This window comes from Parambassis ranga, chromosome 15, assembly GCF_900634625.1.
Source record: "Parambassis ranga chromosome 15, fParRan2.1, whole genome shotgun sequence".
Lineage (NCBI taxonomy): Eukaryota > Metazoa > Chordata > Actinopteri > Ambassidae > Parambassis > Parambassis ranga.
Genome location: NC_041035.1, coordinates 21,888,032 through 21,906,674, shown reverse-complemented (window position 1 = coordinate 21,906,674; position 18,643 = coordinate 21,888,032). Strand labels below are relative to the sequence as shown.

Genomic DNA, 18,643 nt, shown 5'->3' with positions numbered 1-18,643 from the left:
TCAGGCCCGCGACGTGGACTCTGACGCAGACAGAGACGCATGTCAAAAGGACTCAAACAAACACAGCGATTGGTCAGATCAGATCTCTGTGCACGTGGGCTGGCCTGCAGGGGGCGCTCAGCTCACACAGGGGAAAACGACCAGCAGCGTTTGGAAGGAAGGAAGCTGACACACATGGAAGTGTGCTTACACTGTCAGCAGGAAGAAAGACACACAAGCCCCGACCACAACAACTGACACACACACAGAGACACACAAGCCCCGACCACAACAACTGACACACACACAGAGACAAGCCCCTACCACAACAACTGACACACTGTATCAGTGTGTCTCTGTCTGTGTGTCTGTGTGTGTGTCTCTGTCTGTGTGTCTGTGTGTGTGTCTCTGTCTGCGTGTCTGTGTCTGTGTGTGTGTCTCTGTCTGTGTGTCTGTGTGTGTGTCTGTATCCGTGTGTGTGTCACCTGCGTATCCGGGCCATGGTGGTCTCTGCCACCAGCACAGACTCCTCGTCAGGCAGCAGCTGGATGCCGTTCGGGAATCGGAGGTTCTCCATGATGACGGCCAGCTCCCTGGTCTCTGTGTCAAACTCCAGAACTCTGAGAAACGGCAGCAACAGGTTTCAGAGACACAGACACGGAACAGGGACAGAGACAGAACCTGCTCTACAGAGACAGAGACAGAACCTGCTCTACAGAGACAGAGACAGAACCTGCTCTACAGAGACAGAGACAGAACCTGCTCTACAGAGACAAGAGACCAGAACAGAACCTGATCTACAGGCACTCCTCGGTGTCAGACACCTGCCACAGGAAGTGACATGTCCATTCATGACATCAGAGCTTGACATCGTACCGTCCGTCTGCGGTGGCTTCCATGATGAGCTGCATGTAGTCTCTGCGCTGCACCTGCTGCTGGAGTCGGTGAAGTACAGCTTCTTTCCGTCCTGCGTCACGGCCACGTCGTTGATGAACGACAGCTTCCTGCCGGCAACCACCTGCCCGCCCGCCCACCAACCTGGTGGCCTCGCCTGCAGAGGAACATACACTCAGTGCACACTGAGGACGGATGGACGGACAGACAGACAGACAGGTGGATGGACAGACACGCGCTGTTAGGGCTCACCTGTGGTGGGGTTGACCTCGAACACACCCAGGTAGGCTCGGCCACAAACAGAGTCCCGTTCGGTCCGAGTCGGATTCCTAACGGCCGCCCGCAGCTGGACTCGTCCTCTTTGGACCCTGTGGGACACCAACATCAATCACAGCGGACACACAGCGAGCTCATCACAGCACCACAGCTCAAAGCTCGTCTCACCGCACGGCGGCCTTCCCAGCCTCGCCACAGTGTGGATCGTCGACCGGTCAGCTTCAGGATTTTTTTTTTTTTTCCCATCAGCCGTCCCCGTGAACAGAACATCTGCAGACAGACACACCGTCAGCTCTCCGCCCCTGAGATGATAACAGAGGCTGTCACGGCGCCATGATGTCCCCGCTCTGACCTCCGATGTGGCGATGACTCGGGGCGATGACCTGGTCTTCAAAGAGTCTCTGAGCCTCTCTGAGCTTCAGGTTCGGCTCCCAGCAGCCCTGCATCAGCGGGGGGTCCTTCAGGCTGCAGCGGGGGGCGGAGCCAGGTTAAGAAGAGATTTCAGAACTTCATGAAACATGTTGAATTTGATCAGTTCATGCTTCAGTGTTCAGCTCACTTTAAACCACAGACAAGGCTTCAGACCGGATTCAAACTGCCCTTCATGTGGGCTCATTGATTCTTGTCAATGATTGGACAGCAGAAACAAACATGGAGGTCAGACCCACCTGAGACTTCAGGCTGGATGGGAGGACTCAGGATGAGGAGGAGGAGGAGCAGAGGAAGAAGCAGGAAGCCGCCCAGAGACAGCAGAGTCACCTGGAACACCTTCCCGCTGTAGGTGCTGAGAAAAACAACGGGCAGGGTTACACCTGAACGCAGCAGCACCGCGAGCAGGCGGATCGATGTGTGCTGTGATCAATCACCACTCAAACTGTATGTGATCAATAATCCTCAAACATTTTATCAACCACTAATCGATCAATGATCAGCACAGCCCGGGCTGCACGAAGCTCCCTCAGCTGCTTTCAGTGACGTCACAGGGTCAATAACATGAACGGACTACTTCCTGTTTGGTCAGAACCGGAACTGGCCGGTACCGCTGTTTATACTGGTGCCCGCCCCGGGACCTGGGTCACAGCGCGGCTCCGGTTCCGTCTTACCCGGATCCTTTGTGTCGGCGCTCCGGCAGCTCGTCAGTGATGACCTGCGGTCGGTGCAGCCGCCGGAACCGGACACCCGCTGTCTCGTTCATGCTGGAACCGACTGTTAACCCGGGTGGTTCGGGTGCGCATCCGCTCGGCTCGGATCAGATGCTGTCCTGGAACTTGAAACGCGTCGCTGGATCAGCCCGGGAACAGGAACCAACCATCCTCTTCGAGGGCCGCTTTCGTCCTGCTTTCAAAATAAAAGTCCATCCGGGCAAACGTGTCGTCACTTCCTGTTTCCAAGTTAAAAGTCTCCAGTAATGAAAACACCATGAGTTAATGTTAATCTAATCACAGCTACGTAATGACTGCAACACACAGCTGGAAGGGTTTAATAAGCACGTGTCATTGTTTTATTGTGTGTGTCAACACTTCGCTGCCAATCAAAACACTGTGTCGAGAGTCATGTGACCTGCAACAGGAAGTCCTCCAGAAGTGATGAACTGATGCAGCCTGTGAGCTGAGCCAGATAACAGTGAGCTGGTGTTTCACAGGGACAGGCCGGCTTCCTGCTCCCTCCGGCAGGTCGACACACACCGGTGCTCTCGCAGGCTCCTGTGGGAGGCGAAAGCTCCGGCTGCAGGCGGAGCAGCTGAACGGCTTGTGTCCCGTGTGAACCAGCTGGTGCGTCTTCAGGTTCCCGCTCTGGCTGAACTTCTTCCCGCAGACGCTGCACTCAAGGGCTTTCTCTCCGCTGTGGACGCGTTTGTGTCTGACGAGGTTCTGCGACACGCTGAAGTTCGCCCCGCAGACCTCGCAGACGTACGGCTTCTCGCCGCTGTGCGTGCGCTGGTGCAGCACCATGCTGGCGTGCGTGGAGAAGCCTTACTGCACTGAGCGCAGCTGAAGGATTCCCTCCGAGTGGCCGCGTCGGTGCGTCTTCAGGTAGCTCAGCGAGCTGTAGCTGCGGTCCCGCACACGTCACAAGCGAAGGCCTTCCGGCCGGCGTGCTGCTGCAGGTGCGTCTGCAGCGGCCGCGCGCCGCTGAAGCTCTTCCCGCACTGCTGGCAGGTATGAGGTTTGCGGTCACTGTGCCCAGCTGGTGGCGTTTCAGTGACGTAGACGTGGAGAAGTTTTTGCCACACTCACCACAGCCGTGCGGTTTGATGCCAGCGTGGCTCCTCTCGTGCACCAGCAGGGCGGCGCGCTGCCTGAAGCCCTTGCCGCAGGCGTTGCAGATGAAGGCCCACTCCCCGCTGTGCAGGGCGCGGTGCGCCTTCAGGTGTGCGGCCTGCAGGAAGCTGCGCCCGCACACCTCGCAGCCGAACGCCCGGCGGCCCGAGTGGATGAGCTGGTGGCGGCGCAGGTTCCCTGACAAGCTGAAGCGCCTTCCGCAGGTGTCGCAGCCGAAGGCCTTCTCCCCGCTGTGGACGCGCCTGTGGACAGACAGGCTGCTGCTGCTGGAGAAGCTGCCGCCGCACTGCTCGCAGGCGTGAGGTCGCTCGCCGGTGTGCGTCCGCTGGTGCGCTCTGAGGCCGCTCCGCTGGCTGAAGGCCTTCCTGCAGACGCTGCAGCTGAAGGGCCTCAGGCCCGTATGGATGGTCAGCTGATGGACGTGGACACTGTGGCGTGCCGTGAACCCTTTGCCACAGGTGGGACACATGAAGGGTCTGTCCTGCCGGTGGACCTTCTGGTGAGCGGACAGGTAGCTGTGTTTGGAGAACTCCTTCCCGCACTCGGCACACCGGAACTTCTCGGCCGCTCTCACACATGTCAGTCGGTGTCTTTTGAGGCTGCACGCCGCCACCAGCGTCTCTCCACAGGACGGACATGTGAGCGGCCGGCGGCCAGCAGCCTGGTGCGTCTGGAGGGGGTGGCGTGCAAACCGTTTCCCACAGTGAGAGCAGGCGTGCGGCGCTGCGGCGGTGGACGGTCAGCGGTGGACCTGGCGGCTGCTGCGGGCTGTGAACCCTCGGCCACAGATGGGACAGCTGAAAAGGCCGCCGTTTGCTGTGGAAGTGAGCCAGTGGGTGGAACTTCCACCGCTGCAGCTAGCCCACTGTCCGCTGCAGCAGCCTGCTCTGAGTGGGTGGGGCACGGTAGCATGTTAATTGGTTGTCTTGACTCAGACTCCTGCAGGCCTCCTCGCCTATGCTCGTCCTGCGGCTTCCTCCCTCCTGCCGTACTGCAGCCTCTCGCCTCATGCGGCTTTCCTAGTCTCCTGCCGTCCTGCGGCCTCCTCTCCTCCTGCGGCCTCCTCGCTCCTGTGGCCTCCTCGCCTCACGCGTCCATCCTGTTCCTCGATAGTCCTGCGGCCTCCTCTCCTCCTGCGGGATCTCCCTCCTGTGCTTCCTCGCCTCATGTGGCCTCTCTGCAGGCCTCCCTCCTCCTGCGGCCTCCTCGTCTCCTGCTCTCCTGCGGCCTCCTCGCTCCTGCCGCCTCCTCTCCTGCTGCAGCCTCCATCGGCCTCCTGCAGGAGTGTGTCACAGAGTCTCCTCAGCACGGCCAGAAGCTCCTCCTACCACACACAATAAACAAAACAAAATAAGCACCGTGCTGTGACTGCAGAAAGTCCAGACACTAACAAAGTTACAGTGTGACTAACACAGAGGGTTTTCTGATGTTGTGTGTTAATGTCTGAGGATTCAGGAGTGAAGCTGGATCCATACTCCAGAGAACAGAGACCCCCCCCCTGCCGACGTTACGCCCACAAAATGGCGTCATTTTTTCTCTCGGACCGCCCGTTGTGCAGCGATCTGTGCACAGGGTCCGGGCAGAACTTTTTCCCTCAGTGCTGTGATTGGTCGGAATTTATTGTGGGCGTGATGAACGTGTTGAAGCCACAGACAGAAGGAGGAAGCACAGCGACCATGGACACTTTAGAGGAGCAGCTGCAAACAGCTGCTGGAAGGAGAAACACGGCCACAGAGAGAGTCTGTCCACAAGGTGGCGATAAACACTAATCCCAGTGTTGATCACGTTAGCGGCTCGCGCACATTAAACCCCGGGAGGCGGGATGTGTTACTGCAGACAGTCATCCATTCACAGAGTTAACTCACAGACAGAGGTCTGCTGCAGTCAGCTGCTGGTCTTCTATCTGTTGTCAGCTGCGCCCTCTGCCCTGAACAGGATCAGCTCGTTAGTCCAGGTCACCACGACTGTGTCACAGTTTACAACACAACTGCATCGTCAACCTTTGTGTGACGTGTGCTGTGTAGGAGCCGTGTGAGGAGTTCTGCACACACGTCTCGAGGAGTATGGAACCTCCGTGGCAGGAAGAACTTTTGTTTTACTCTTACCACCCGTGGAGCGAGTTCTCTGTTCTCTGGGGTATGGAACAGCCTTTAACTCTTTGAGTGCCGCTCGGCTGGTTTGGATCTTAGTAAAGGGTTCGGGCTGACCTCCATCTTGCTGTTTTCCGGCTTCAGTCTGACTTCGCTGCAGATTTCTGTCACCGCCGTCAGCAGCAGGTTCTCCATGATGGAGGCCAACTGCTCCACCATGTTCGGCAGCAACTTAACACACGCTGTAGCACAGCGCGCCACCCGGAACCGAGCCGGAACACACGCTGCTCACCGCCCGTCCTCTCAACAGGGAAGGAGCCACTATCGCCCCCTGCTGGATGGAGGTCCGGAACACAGCCCAGCCCAACACAAGCAGAAAACTCTGAACCCGGCTCCACCGCAGCATCTGGGCCGTGACGTCACAGGGTACACACACACTGTTTAATTTGAGTTTGTTAAACAACACAAAGGAAAGAGAAAAGATGTATTTATTTATTCATGAAGAAGTGTTAATGATAAAATGTGACATCATCAGGGATCAATAAAGTATCTGTAATCAATGAAACATTGAAAAATACTGAAGAACAGAAGCGTGTTAAGCTCTGTGTCTGTGAGGGGAGTCAGCATGGATTCAGCGTCTGTACACAGTGAGTTCAACATGTTAAAAAATACTTTGAAAATCTTTCATTTATCATTATTTTATAAATGATGAGTGACAGGTTGTCTTTAAAGATGAGTGGTCAGGGTGCAGTCAGAAGCACCAGGAGGGGGCGCCAGTGTAACGATGCAGGAATGTGATGAGTTAAGCGTGCTTCTCGTCGGCTCAGACAGCCGGTGCGTCGGCTGGACGACTTCCTGTGTGGAGGAGACACCTGAGGGGAGATGATGTCATCACCCTCCACCCTGCTTCTACTCTCTCTGCCTCCTGTACAGCTCGTGGGCCTCCACAATCTCCTTGACAACAGATGGATCGTCCAGAGTCGATACGTCACCGAGGTCATCGCTCGTCTCCATGGCGACCTTCCTGAGGATCCGCCTCATGATCTTTCCAGAGCGAGTTTTCGGGAGCCGCTTCACCACCTGAGACCAACAAGTTCACGATAGGCCGTTATTACTTCTTATTTTTAAGTCATGTAAACACACCACCTGCAGCGGCGCCGGCTTACCAGGAAGTGCTCAGGGACAGCATACTTGGCGATCTTAGTGGCAACAAGGTCTCTGAGCTGCTTCAGGATGGCAGGGTGGTCGTCAGCAAACCCCTCCTTCAAAACCACAAAGGCAAATGGCACTAAGGACACACACACACACACACACACACACACTAAACTGAGCTTCAGGTTTTACATTTAATGATGCTGCACTGTCTGACCAGCAGGAGGCAGCATCACCATTTTGTTTACTCTAAGTGCATCCAAAGAACACAGGCAGAGAGAGAGAGAGAGGCAGCCATGTGTGTACAGTCATACTGATGCTTTTAATGTGTGTGTGTGCGTGCGTGCAGCAGAGGATCATGGGAGTTCTGCTCTCACCTTCTCCTTTGATTTCATGAGGTATTCCAATCACAGCTGCTTCTGGAACAGCTGGATGTTCATCCTGCACACACACACACACACGTCTTGTTTAGAGCAGCTCTATATCAATAACACAACAATGGGTGCACAGCTGTGTGTGTATGTGTCACCAGAGCGTCCTCAATCTCTGCCGTCCCTAGGCGGTGCCCACTGACATTGATGACATCATCCATGCGGCCTGTTATCTGGTAGTAACCGTCCTCTGAGCGCAGCGCTCCATCTCCAGTGAAGTAAAACCCTGACAGGAAAACACACCGTGTGTTACTCTGTGTGTTACTCTGTGTGTTACTCTGTGTGTGTGTTACTCTGTTTGTGTGTTACTCTGTGTGTGTGTGTTACTCTGTGTGTGTGTGTCTGTGTGTGTATTACTCTGTGTGTTACTCTGTGTGTGTGTTACTCTGTGTTTGTGTGTGTGTGTTACTCTGTGTTACTCTGTGTGTGTGTTACTCTGTGTTACTCTGTGTGTTACTCTGTGTTTGTGTGTTACTCTGTGTGTTACTCTGTGTTTGTGTGTGTGTGTTACTCTGTGTGTGTGTGTTACTCTGTGTGTGTGTTACTCTGTGTGTTACTCTGTGTGTGTGTTACTCTGTGTGTGTGTGTGTGTGTTACTCTGTGTGTATGCAATTTCCCCATTGTGGGACTAATAAAGGTTTCTTAATCTTAATCTTACTCTGTGTGTGTGTTGCTCTCTCTGTGTATTACTGTGTGTGTGTGTGTGTTACTCTGTGTGTGTGTTACTCTGTGTGTGTTACTCTGTGTGTGTTACTCTCTGTGTGTGTGTGCATTCACTGACCAGGAAACGGTTTGAAGTACGCTTCAACAAATCTCTGATGGTCCCGGTAAACACTGCGAGCCATGCCGGGCCACGGCTGACTGATGCACAGAGCTCCACTGACTGAGGCGCCACGCAGAGTTTCACCCTGAACAGGTCACACAGCACAGGTAACAACACAGAGGTCACACACACCAAGAGTTAACACACCACGCCCTGAGTGTGTGTGCGCAGGGGGAGGTGGGTTCTGAGGCTTCTTCGTCAGTGAAGCGGCCTCGATGGACGAGGTGTAATCTGATGTGATCTGATGAAAAGCCTGGAGGCAGATTACAGCTCAGTAACAGAGGAGGAAAGTGGGGATAATTAATCAGAGTGTTCATCAAAGCAAACAGCTGGTCTGCTCCAGGAGATTAAAGAGAGGCTCGTTGACCCCTGAGGTCAAGTGAGGTTAATGAGACGCTGATCTGAAGCTGATTGGTGGAGAGAGACCGCTCCATCAGAAAACCTGAAGAGTCGCAGTGTGTGTGTGTGTGTCTGTGTGACTTCATATCTCCTTGTGTCAGGTTAAATGTTTGGTTCTGGGGTTCCTCATGGGTCACTTTTTGGACCTGAGTTTCTTTGACTTCCTTCCTGTCACATGATCAGTGGGTGTGGTCTCCTCTACACATCAGACATGAAGATGGAGGTCACCCGTTTGTCTCTGAAGAGCCGTTCTGAGGCTCGGTGGGAGGCTCCAGGACGTGCTGACCGCCGCCATGTTGGCAGCGTCACGTCCGCCAAAACTCCGAATATGGACAAAGAGGGGGAGCACGAGCGGGGTTTAGGGGGGCGGGCGATCGTGGGAGCAGGAAACTCGCACTGTGATACGTCAACTGTCTGTCACTCAAGCGGCAACGCCCATAATTATGCGTAATTCGTAAAAGTAAAAGTCCGAATACAATTGAAACGAGTGAGTTGTAAAAAAATTCACCCCCCTACAACTGACACTAGAAGAGAACCTATCATCTGAGACCACAGTGGTTTTTTGTACCAGGCTGTAAACATGTTCTTCTGCTGTGAAGTTTTAACATGGGAGTCTATGGGAAATGACTCGCTGCTGGAGCCAGCCCCCAGTGGCTGCAGAGTGAACTACAAGTTTTGACACTTTGAGCCCCGAAGGCTGCTGGTTGGTTTAAACCCGACCTGTGCAGGGTCAGCAGGGGGCAGACTGACGGGCCTGTCGTGTGATTGGTCGGTGCTGTGTTACCTTCTGTCCTATGAGAGCCGGCTGGATGCCAAAGAACGGCCTCATGGCCATCGCTGGTACGATGGGAGCTCCTTCCTCTGCAGGCCTGGGGGTGATACAGATTCCACCTGTCTCTGAACACACACACACAGTCACTGGTCATCTGCCTGTCAGGCCCTCTCTCTGCCTCCGGGGGGCGTCAGATGTCTCTGAGCTTTAATTTCCTTTAATTTCTTAATTTGTGTCTCAGAAGCAGCTGGCAGAGTTTAAAGTCCAATTTAAAAACAACTTGCTGCCGTGATTGTCGAGGAATTAGGTCACACACACACACACACACACACACGCACACACGCACACACACACTGTGATCCGCCTCTGTCTTGTGGTGGGGGGTGCAGTGAGGGGGTCAGTGTGATCTTGATTGATTCTCTGAGAGCTGCAGATGTTCTGCTGCTAATCGTTTAAATTAGGCCTGAGGCTGCAGCATCAGACGGACTTACAGTCAGACACACTTCCAAGAACACCCGCCAAAACAAGACCTTCACAGGACACATGTGGGCGATGAAACCCCAGCTGTTCCAGTCATGGTTCAGGCTGAGTGGTCCTCACCTGTCTGCCACCAGGTGTCCACCACAGGACATCGTCCCTCCCCCACCACGCTGTGGAACCAGTTCCAGGCCTCGTGGTTTATGGGCTCTCCCACTGCACACACACATTTACACAGACTGTAGATGTCAGACGTGCTGGTACTTTGTGTCCATGGTGTCCATGCGTCCTGTCCAACCTGATCCGAGCGTCCTCAGAGACGAGCGGTCGTACTTTCTCACCCAGCTCTCGTCGTACTTCAGCAGCAGACGCAGAGCCGTTGGAGCGCCGTAAAACTGGTTGATTCTGAGACGCTGGACTGTCTCCCAGTACCTGCCTGCAGGGACGGACACACACGGTGAGACAAACACACACCTCTTCATCACAGCTGTGGTCGAGCACAGATCAGCCTGTGAGGACTTCACAGTGTCTCTGCTCATCATGTGACCTGCTCTGAGCAGCTTTTACTTCAGGAGCCTGAAGCCGGGCCTGCAGAGGACACTGCTCCTCCTCTGATGAAGACGACTCCTCTTCATCGCCCCTCATCAGGCAGATATATGATCCATTGTTTCATGGTACTAACTGACGGTTGAGAGGACTCAAGGTGCAGGCAAAGAGTCAGCTCAAAATAAAACCCCAAAAAACTGAATCACACCAAACCTGGAAAACAAAGTCCGAACAGCAACAAGAACCCAGAACCCAAGGGCAACAAGACGGTCCGGCACAGGCGAAGGTGAGACACGTTAGGGCGGGACAAACAATCACTAAAGGGGGGACACAGGGACAAACACAAGGGAGACAGGACCTTCAAAATAAAACAGGAAACAGGACAGAACCAAAGCAACAGCACACAGACAGCCAGAGGCAGAACCACACAGGTAACCAGAAGAACTACAAAGAAACCAGGAAGTGAACTACAAAACAGAAAATAACCAAAATGACAGGGACAGGTCTGATGAAGAAGATGAAGATGAACTGATCTGATGAAGAAGATGAAGATGAACTGGACTGATTAACCCCTATAAGGGTTAATGAGTAACTACAGCTGAGCTCTGCTCATTCAGCTTTACTGAGGGTCAAAGTCACTTGTGAGGGGGCGGGGCTTCACAAGCAGCCTGTTTTATAACTCACAGCACAACACTGAGTGTCCCAGGTGTATGAACCAGGAAGTGTGTGTGTGTCTCTGTCTGTCTGTGTGTCTCTCTGTGTGTGTGTGTGTGTCTGTGTGTGTCTGTCTGTGTGTGTGCATGTGTGTGTGTGTGTGTCTGTGTGTGTCTGTCTGTGTGTGTGCGTGTGTGTGTGTCTGTGTGTGTCTGTCTGTGTGTGTGTGTGTGTGTCTGTGTGTGCGTGTGTGTGTCTGTCTGTGTGTGTGTGTGTCTGTGTGTGTGTGTGTGTGTGTCTGTCTGTGTGTGTGTGTGTGTGTGTGTGTCTGTCTGTGTGTGTGTGTCTGTGTGTGTCTGTGTGTGTGTGTGTGTGTCTGTGTCTGTGTGTGTGTGTGTGTCTGTGTGTGTGTGTGTGTCTCTGTGTGTGTGTGTGTGTGTCTGTGTGTCTCTGTGTGTCTGTGTGTGTCTGTGTGTGTGTCTCTGTGTGTGTGTGTGTGTCTGTGTGTCTCTGTGTGTCTGTGTGTGTCTGTGTGTGTGTCTCTGTGTGTGTGTGTGTCTGTGTGTGTCTGTGTCTCTGTGTGTGTGTGTGTGTCTGTGTGTCTCTGTGTGTCTGTGTGTGTCTGTGTGTGTGTCTCTGTGTGTGTCTCTGTGTGTCTGTGTGTCTCTGTGTGTCTCTGTGTGTGTGTCTGTGTGTGTCTGTGTCTCTGTGTGTGTGTGTGTCTGTGTCTCTGTGTGTCTCTGTGTGTGTGTCTGTGTGTGTCTGTGTCTGTGTCTCTGTGTGTGTGTGTGTCTGTGTCTCTGTGTGTGTGTGTGTCTGTGTCTCTGTGTGTGTGTGGTCACCTGGGTCTGGGTAAACAGGCGTGCTGTCAAACAGGACGGTGGTGGCACCGTTGCACAGCGGGCCGTACACAACGTAGCTGTGTCCTGTTATCCAGCCAATGTCCGCCACGCAGCCGAACACGTCGCCGCCCTGGTGGTCAAACACATACTGGAACACACAGAACACACAGTCATGGCTGCTCTGCAGCTTCTGATGAGGCGCTGCAGGCCACGCCCCCTTTAGGAGGCGGGATGACAACAGTACAAGCTGACAGACATTCACTCCACTAACATCACATGCTTACAAAGCTATGACATCACAAGGGGCTACACAGCCTGCTCCTTCACCTCACACACACACACACACTGCAGATGTGATGTTCACACATGATAAAGTAACTTCATCAACAGAAGAAATAAGTAGTCCTTTAACTCCTTTAACTCCTGTAACTCCTGTAACTCCTGTAACTCCTTTAACTCCTGTAACTCCTGTAACTCCTGTAACTCCTTTAACTCCTTTAACTCCTGTAACTCCTTTAACTCCTTTAACTCCTGTAACTCCTTTAACTCCTTTAACTCCTGTAACTCCTTTAACTCCTTTAACTCCTGTAACTCCTTTAACTCCTTTAACTCCTTTAACTCCTGTAACTCTGTTTTCACTGGAGTACACCAACAAAATGGCTGAAGAGCCAACTGGAGGCTCCTAGCAACGCCGCCTCTCTCTCTCTCTCTCTCTCCCCCTGTGCGGCGGCCTCTCTCTCTCTCTCTCTCTCTCCCCCTGTGCGGCGGCCTCTCTCTCTCTCTCTCTCTCTCCCCCTGTGCGGCCTCTCTCTCTCTCTCCCCCTGTGCGGCGGCCCCTCTCTCTCTCCCTCTCTCTCTCTCTCCCCCTGTGCGGCGGCCTCTCTCGCCCTGGCCCGGCCCGGCGGCCTCGTCTTTTTCAGATAAATCAGCTTTTGTTCTGTTTCACATCCAAACACACAGCGAGCCAAACGGGCCCCTGGACTGAGAGCAGCTAAGCTGCTTTAGAAATTAGCACTGATAAATATTTGGCAGCCATGCGGGGTGGGGGTCAGAGGGGGCGGGGCTTATGATGGTTTATGTTTTTATTCTAATTATCAACAACAACATGGAGTCAGACGGAGGGAGCAGATGTTTCTGCTAAAGAGCTAATTTAAAGGCTTCAGAAGAGATTCTGCCGCAGGGCAGCGTCCTCCTCTTCATCTTCATCGTCCTCTCAGGACAGCAGGGCTGTTGTCGGCCTGTTGTGTAACAGCTCTGTTTTGTCTCCTCATTAAGACACAGTGAGGGTTAGGGTCAGAGACACAAACAACTCACAAAACTCACACTTTCAAAATAAAAGCCTGACAGTGAAGAGGAAGATGAAGCTCAAAGGGAGGACGGGGGAGGAGACGCAGGACATGGGGGAGGGGCCGGTGGTACCTGGTGGGTGAGGGAGGCGTACAGCAGGTATCCGGCCTGGGTGTGGACGATGCCTTTGGGTTTCCCTGTGCTGCCTGATGTGTAGAGCAGGAAGAGCATGTCCTCGCTGTCCAGAGGCTCCGCGGGACAGACGGACGACTGAGAGGACATCACCTGCAACGACATGGACCTGCACCTCTGGGTCTGATTCGATCAATTATCTGTCAATAAGCTCATGATGAGCCTGACTACAGATCAGTGATGTATGGGTGTTGATGGTGATGGTCAGCTGTCTCACCTGGTCCAGCGACACGTCCAGTTTTCCCATCACCACTGGTCTGCTGGTCCTCTGAGAAACGAAGACGTGTTGGACAGAGGGACAGCTCTTTACCGCAGTGTCCACCGTGGACTTCAGGTCAAAGACACGGCCGCCTCTCACACCCTGATTACAGGTGAGCACGGCTTTACACCCCGCTGTGACACACACACACACACACACACACACACAGGTGAGTGTTGATAAAATACTGTCTGTGTGACCTTTGTGAGGTCACTGGCCCCTGGTCTCTGAGTTCTCTCTGGTCCCTGGTCCCTGAGTTCTCTCTGGTCTCTGGTCCCTGGCCCTGGTCTCTGGTCTCTGAGTTCTCTCTGGTCTCTGGTCCCAGGTCTCTGAGTTCTCTGGTCCCTGGTCTCTGAGTTCTCTCTGGTCCCTGGTCTCTGAGTTCTCTGGTCCCTGGTCTCTGAGTTCTCTCTGGTCCCTTGTCTCTGAGTTCTCTGGTCCCTTGTCTCTGAGTTCTCTGGTCCCTTGTCTCTGAGTTCTCTCTGGTCCCTGGTCTCTGAGTTCTCTGGTCCCTGGTCTCTGAGTTCTCTGGTCCCAGGTCTCTGAGTTCTCTGGTCCCTGGTCTCTGAGTTCTCTCTGGTCCCTGGTCTCTGAGTTCTCTGGTCCCTGGTCTCTGAGTTCTCTCTGGTCCCTTGTCTCTGAGTTCTCTGGTCCCTTGTCTCTGAGTTCTCTGGTCCCTTGTCTCTGAGTTCTCTCTGGTCCCTGGTCTCTGAGTTCTCTGGTCCCTGGTCTCTGAGTTCTCTCTGGTCCCTGGTCTCTGAGTTCTCTCTGGTCCTCTCTGAAGTTGATGGTTTTGGCGGTTTTCTCTGGGGTCAGTGATGATCAATAGATGTGTGTCGTCTGTTTAAACACTCTCCCTCAGAGCTCCCATCATGCATCACTGCTGCTCGACGCGCTGTGTGACGTTCAGGACTGTTTACAGTCTGGAGACGGGCTGCGGAGGGTTCAGCTGTCAGTTTAGTTTCCTGTGAAGCAGCAGACACCTGGACCGTGTAGGAACTACCCCCTGCTGGACTAAACCCAACCCCAGAATCCAGCTGCGGTTCTTCTGGTCTCCACTAGAGGGCGAGATCTGATTGATGTGGACTCACCGTCTTGGATCCTCCCCGCTAGCGCTTCAGCACTGAATCCAGCAAACACCACAGCGTGCACTGCCCCGATACGTGCACACGCCAACATGGCTGCCACCGCCAGCGGAGACACCGGCATGTAGATGGCCACGCGGTCGCCTCTGTGGATCCCATAGCTCTTCAAAGTGTTGGCGAGGCGGCAGGTGGTCTCCAGCAGCTCCCTATGAGGTTCACACAGAGACATGAGGACATGAGGCCAGCAGGGGGCAGCGTCAGAGTCAAACCTTCAGACACGCCTTCAGGGGAAGATGTCGCCACCTTTATGGCGCTCTGAGTCAATAAGATAAGGATCAGCTGGATCAGGACTTATCTGAGCTCCTACCTGTAGGTGACCTTCACCTCTGTTCCAGGCTCGTCCTGCTCCCAGATCAGAGCCACGCGGTCTGGATGTGTCTCCACATGGACGTCCAGACAGTTCACTGGCGGACAGAGCAGAGTGTTCAACCGCTAACAGTGCTCACAGCAGACTTCAACCAGCAGGGGGCAGCAGGCTCAGAGCCTTCCCCTGAAAATATTACTTTTCTGATCAATAAGGTCCTGTTCTATAGCAGTGATGTCACCACGAGCCACCTCCCAGCATCCTCCACTCTGATTGGACACATCAGCAGCAGCAGAGCCCCTAGAGACATATATGAGAGGACTCCTGGAGGGAGGACCTCCTGTCCCTGTTTACCAAAACCAGGACTTTATTTTGTTCCTGGTTCACACACACACACACACACACAGCAGGTTTCAGCAGGAGAATGTGTGTGTGGTTATTGATGGAGTGTGTACGGTGTGTGTGTGTGTGTGTGTGTGTGTGTGTGTGCAGCGTCACATGACTTCATTTAAAGAGAATAAATTGAACATTAATCCTAAAATGGGTTTAAGCTGCAGATCCTGTTTGAGCGTCACGCAGCAGGTTCACTTATGCAACAAAAAAACAAAAAAACGCTCCAATCAGATCATCTGGCGTTATTGGAATATTATTGGATTATTATCAGAAAAACAACAGAGGATGAGGACAATAAACGGAGTAATCTGACTGGATGTGGAACTAAATCAGGTCGAAGCAGCAGGAGGGGGGGGGGGTGTCCCCCATGTGACCTCCTGGGGGCCGGGACCCGCAGGTTGGGAAACCCTGAAAAGCAGCTCCTCTACAGCATCACGTGACCTGCAGCCGTGTGATCAGGTGTATTGATCCTGATCAGGTCTGCGGTCAGTCTGACTTCCTTTGACAGGTCACTTCCGCTCAGATGATCAATAACTCATATCTGTGTCTGACTGGTGACGTCACCGGGTCAGACTTCCTTTGAAGCGGATCGATCAGTGATTGATTATTGAACACTTACCGGACACGTTCAGCTTCCCTCCCAGGAACCAGCCGATCTTCCCGCTGCTGAGCTCGCAGTCCCGGACCCGCTGGAACGGCTCCACCCAGCGAAGTCTGTCTGCGGCCGCGGACCCCCAGAACCGATCCGGGTCTGTGACGGAGAGTCGGTACAGCTCCTGGTGGGGCAGCCGGGACAGCTGCGAGGACCAGGCGCCCGGCGGAGGGGGCAGAGAGCACAGAGCCCTGCCCGGACCCGGCGTCCTGCAGCGGCTCAGCAGGGTTCTGCAGAGCCCGGTCCACTGTCTGTGCGCGGCCATGTTGATCCTGAGCGGTCCGAGCGGAGACTGACAGAGTGCCCCCCCCCCTCCCCCCAGGTGTGCTCAGGTGGAGGAGGAGCTAAGTGACCTCACTACAGATGCGGTGCGGGTATTGATGAGGCGGATCCATCTGCTGACGGTCAGAACCATCGATGTTAAATCTTTTTGATGAAGGTTTATTTAGACTGACTGGATTTACTGGCTTCAGATGGAGTGTGGTAACTTCACCCTCTTCATGTTGATGTGGTTACAGTTCTTTCTGATTTTCAGCTGTTGGTTCTGACCCGGTCAGCCGATGGGATGTGACCTTTGACCTTTCAGCTGAAATGATTGAACATTCAAATTTCAGTCAAACAATAATCTGTCCCGTCTCATCAGGTCTCACAATAATCTGAGGTTAATTGATCATCATCAGGCTCTGCTGCCCCCTACAGGCCACTCAGGAACTCCTCTGAGCTGCTCGTCCATCAGCCAGACAGCAAAACACAACGTGTGTGAGACCGAGACGTAAACAGAGTGTTTGTGTAGAATAATCAGATTATCTTCAAGCATCGTTGTTTGTCAGATGATGTTAAACCTGCAGTAATCTGTCAGATTTATTAGCCATCATTTTACACACAGGATTATTACCCAGCTACACACACACACACACACACACACACACACACACACACACACACACACACACACACACACACACACACACACACACACACACACACACACACACACACACACACACACACACACACACACACCTTTAATCACCTGACTGTTAATCTGAAGGAACAAACATTCCAGGGATGGTAAAAGTCAGATTACATAGTCTGTAATCTGACTTCTGCACAAACATGGATCAATTATCAAGTCATGTGACCAGCAGCTGCACCAGCTTCTAACATCTGACGCTTTATTTTGAAACAAACATGGACGACCGCCTTCCCTCTGTAGCTTCAGAGTCATGTGACTTCACCTCTTTAACGGTCAGTCTGAGCCTCAGGATGAGCTGGGGTCAGGGGTCAGAGGTCAGGGGTCAGAGGTCAGAGGTCAGCCGCAGCAGCCTGCCTCTGCTGCGCCACCTTCTGGTGGGCTTTGGTCTGCAGGTGAGCCTTGAGGAAGGTGAGCAGGCGGAAGTGCTTGCCACAGTCATGGCAGGTAAACGGCGTTTCCCCGGTGTGGATGCTGCGGTGCCGGGTGAAGCTGGTGGCGAGGTTGAAGGTCTTGGAGCAGAGCGAGCAGCGGTACGGTTTCTCGCCCGTGTGGGTGTAGCGGTGGTCGCGCAGCAGCTCCTTGGAGCGGTAACTCTTGCCGCAGATGTCGCAGTGGAACGGCTTCTCGCCGGTGTGGCTCTTGCGGTGCAGCCGGTACTGCGAGGTGTTGGGGAACTTCTTTCCACAAACCTCGCAGCTGACGATGGCGTCCGCGGCGGGCAGCTCGCCGGCCGGGAGCTCATGCGAGTGTTTGCTGATGACGTGGTTCTTGAGGCAGCGGAAGCTCTTGCCGCAGACGGAGCACAGCTGCCTCTCTCCGGCGTGCGCGGCCTGGTGGCTGCGCAGGTTGGCAGCCTGGGTGAAGCCCTTCCCACAGGTGGAGCAGCGGTGCGGCCGGACTTCCTGGTGCACCAGCTGGTGGCGCGTCAGGTGACAGGCGTGGTAGAAGCCCTTCCCGCAGACACTGCAGATGAAGGTCTTGTCGAAGTGCGTCATGCGGTGCGTCTTCAGCACGCTGACGCAGGAGTAGCCCTTCCCGCAGATGTCACAGTGACACGTCTTCTCGCCGGTGTGCCGCGCCTTCACGTGCAGGTCGCGGTGCGCCTTGTGGTTGAACCGCTTCGGGCAGTAGTCGCAGGCGTGCGGCAGCAGCCCGTGCTCTCTGATCTCGTGCTCGCGGAGTTTCAGGATGCCGTCGAACTGCGACCTGCACACTGAGCACGCCGGGTGAGACTTCTTCTGGTGGTCGGCGAGCCGCTCGGCGTTTGGAAACAGCATGGCGCACTGCACGCACTGCAGGTGGAGCTCTGCTGCACCCGGGCCTCGTCTCCTCCAGTGGAGGAGCTGTTTCTTTCCTGCAGCCGGCGGCGAGGGCGGCCGAGCATACTCATGGTCGCCGGGCGGCGGGGGAGGGGGGGAGGAGCTGCTCTTATTTTCACCTGCAACAGAAGATGATGGAGAATCAGGTGTCAGACAGCAGGGGGCGCTGTGACAGGAAGTCAGTGTGTGTCAGATTAATGTTACTGCTGCCTCACCGTTAGCTTTACTAGCATTACTAGCTTTCTTAGCAGCGCCCGGCAGCGACAGCAGGAAGCAGCTGGAGTCGGCGGCGTTCTGTGGAGCACAGACAGCGGTCAGTGTTTGGGTCACAGCATCCCTGACGGCAAAGACTCACTGACCCCACAGACCAGGATGTAGGCACGCTCAGGGTGCTGCACGCCGCCGCCGCCGCCTGGAACACACAGTGCACAGAGTGAGCCGCAGTGTTGGTGTTACTCAGTGAGACAGCTGGCCGCTCCGCTCACCCGGCAGCGCCCCC

General features: G+C 54.2%; 4 protein-coding genes and 1 pseudogene across 7 annotated transcripts in view; all 5 read right to left on the bottom strand.

The window, feature by feature from the left end:
- LOC114447688 (adipocyte plasma membrane-associated protein-like) overlaps nt 1-2,348 on the bottom strand; it is a 2,513-nt pseudogene extending 165 nt beyond the window's left edge.
- Nucleotides 2,349-2,700: 352 nt separating this feature from the next.
- LOC114447687 (zinc finger protein 239-like) lies at nt 2,701-3,924 on the bottom strand. Its single transcript, XM_028424081.1, has 3 exons — nt 3,218-3,924; nt 2,835-3,102; nt 2,701-2,757 (listed from the first exon to the last, which is right to left on the bottom strand). Exons 1-3 carry the CDS (start codon nt 3,898-3,900, stop codon nt 2,701-2,703), a joined length of 1,008 nt encoding a protein of 335 aa, XP_028279882.1. The 5' UTR covers nt 3,901-3,924.
- Nucleotides 3,925-3,987: 63 nt separating this feature from the next.
- On the bottom strand, nt 3,988-5,843 carry LOC114447117 (uncharacterized). Of its 3 annotated transcripts, none has more exons than XM_028423191.1 (4): nt 5,639-5,843; nt 4,634-4,755; nt 4,455-4,491; nt 3,988-4,385 (listed from the first exon to the last, which is right to left on the bottom strand). In XM_028423191.1, the coding sequence occupies exons 1-4, from the start codon at nt 5,738-5,740 to the stop codon at nt 4,011-4,013; spliced, it is 636 nt and encodes a 211-aa protein (XP_028278992.1). In that variant the 5' UTR covers nt 5,741-5,843; the 3' UTR covers nt 3,988-4,010. The 3 variants fall into 3 exon arrangements, with proteins under 3 accessions (XP_028278992.1, XP_028278993.1, XP_028278994.1); XM_028423192.1 differs by having other exon boundaries at nt 4,284-4,385; nt 4,455-4,504; nt 4,621-4,755; XM_028423193.1 differs by having other exon boundaries at nt 4,284-4,385; nt 4,455-4,499; nt 4,667-4,755.
- Nucleotides 5,844-6,141: 298 nt separating this feature from the next.
- On the bottom strand, nt 6,142-15,880 carry acss1 (acyl-CoA synthetase short chain family member 1). Its single transcript, XM_028423183.1, has 14 exons — nt 15,817-15,880; nt 14,808-14,904; nt 14,447-14,646; nt 13,314-13,489; nt 13,037-13,189; nt 11,618-11,765; nt 9,874-10,011; nt 9,699-9,791; nt 9,111-9,223; nt 7,886-8,012; nt 7,203-7,330; nt 7,051-7,114; nt 6,688-6,809; nt 6,142-6,601 (listed from the first exon to the last, which is right to left on the bottom strand). Exons 3-14 carry the CDS (start codon nt 14,562-14,564, stop codon nt 6,431-6,433), a joined length of 1,551 nt encoding a protein of 516 aa, XP_028278984.1. The 5' UTR covers nt 14,565-14,646; nt 14,808-14,904; nt 15,817-15,880; the 3' UTR covers nt 6,142-6,430.
- Nucleotides 15,881-17,007: 1,127 nt separating this feature from the next.
- Nucleotides 17,008-18,643, bottom strand: part of LOC114447278 (zinc finger protein 79-like) — a 3,068-nt gene continuing 1,432 nt past the window's right edge. The window contains exons 2-5 of one of the 2 annotated variants that reach the window (XM_028423449.1): nt 18,630-18,643; nt 18,504-18,556; nt 18,360-18,438; nt 17,008-18,263 (exon numbers count right to left, since the gene is read on the bottom strand). The exon at nt 18,630-18,643 is cut by the window's right edge and continues 101 nt beyond it. In XM_028423449.1, the coding sequence (XP_028279250.1) occupies nt 17,155-18,263; nt 18,360-18,438; nt 18,504-18,556; nt 18,630-18,643 (1,255 nt within the window). In that variant the 3' untranslated portion in view covers nt 17,008-17,154. The remainder of the gene's footprint in view (nt 18,264-18,359; nt 18,439-18,503; nt 18,557-18,629) is intronic. The other variant, XM_028423450.1, reaches the window with a different exon arrangement.

Bases quoted from the DNA above. Each gene is read 5' to 3' on its own strand.
- LOC114447687 (XM_028424081.1), bottom strand. From the start codon at position 3,900: ATGTGTCCCACCTGTGGCAAAGGGTTCACGGCACGCCACAGTGTCCAC. The intron at 3,103-3,217 runs GTGTGCGGGACC...CACGCACGCCAG, and splicing joins GGAAGGCCTTCGCTTGTGAC to CATGGTGCTGCACCAGCGCA. The intron at 2,758-2,834 runs GTGTGTGTCGAC...TATCTGGCTCAG, and splicing joins AGGAGCCTGCGAGAGCACCG to CTCACAGGCTGCATCAGTTC.
- LOC114447117 (XM_028423191.1), bottom strand. From the start codon at position 5,740: ATGGTGGAGCAGTTGGCCTCCATCATGGAGAACCTGCTGCTGACGGCG. The intron at 4,756-5,638 runs GTCAGCCCGAAC...TGTGTGTGGTAG, and splicing joins CGGAAAACAGCAAGATGGAG to GAGGAGCTTCTGGCCGTGCT. The intron at 4,492-4,633 runs GCCGCAGGAGGA...AGGAGCGAGGAG, and splicing joins GGAGAGCAGGAGACGAGGAG to GCCGCAGGAGGAGAGGAGGC.
- acss1 (XM_028423183.1), bottom strand. From the start codon at position 14,564: ATGCCGGTGTCTCCGCTGGCGGTGGCAGCCATGTTGGCGTGTGCACGT. The intron at 9,792-9,873 runs GTTGGACAGGAC...GTGTGTGTGCAG, and splicing joins TCTGAGGACGCTCGGATCAG to TGGGAGAGCCCATAAACCAC. The intron at 9,224-9,698 runs GTGAGGACCACT...GTGTGTGTTCAG, and splicing joins GGACACCTGGTGGCAGACAG to AGACAGGTGGAATCTGTATC.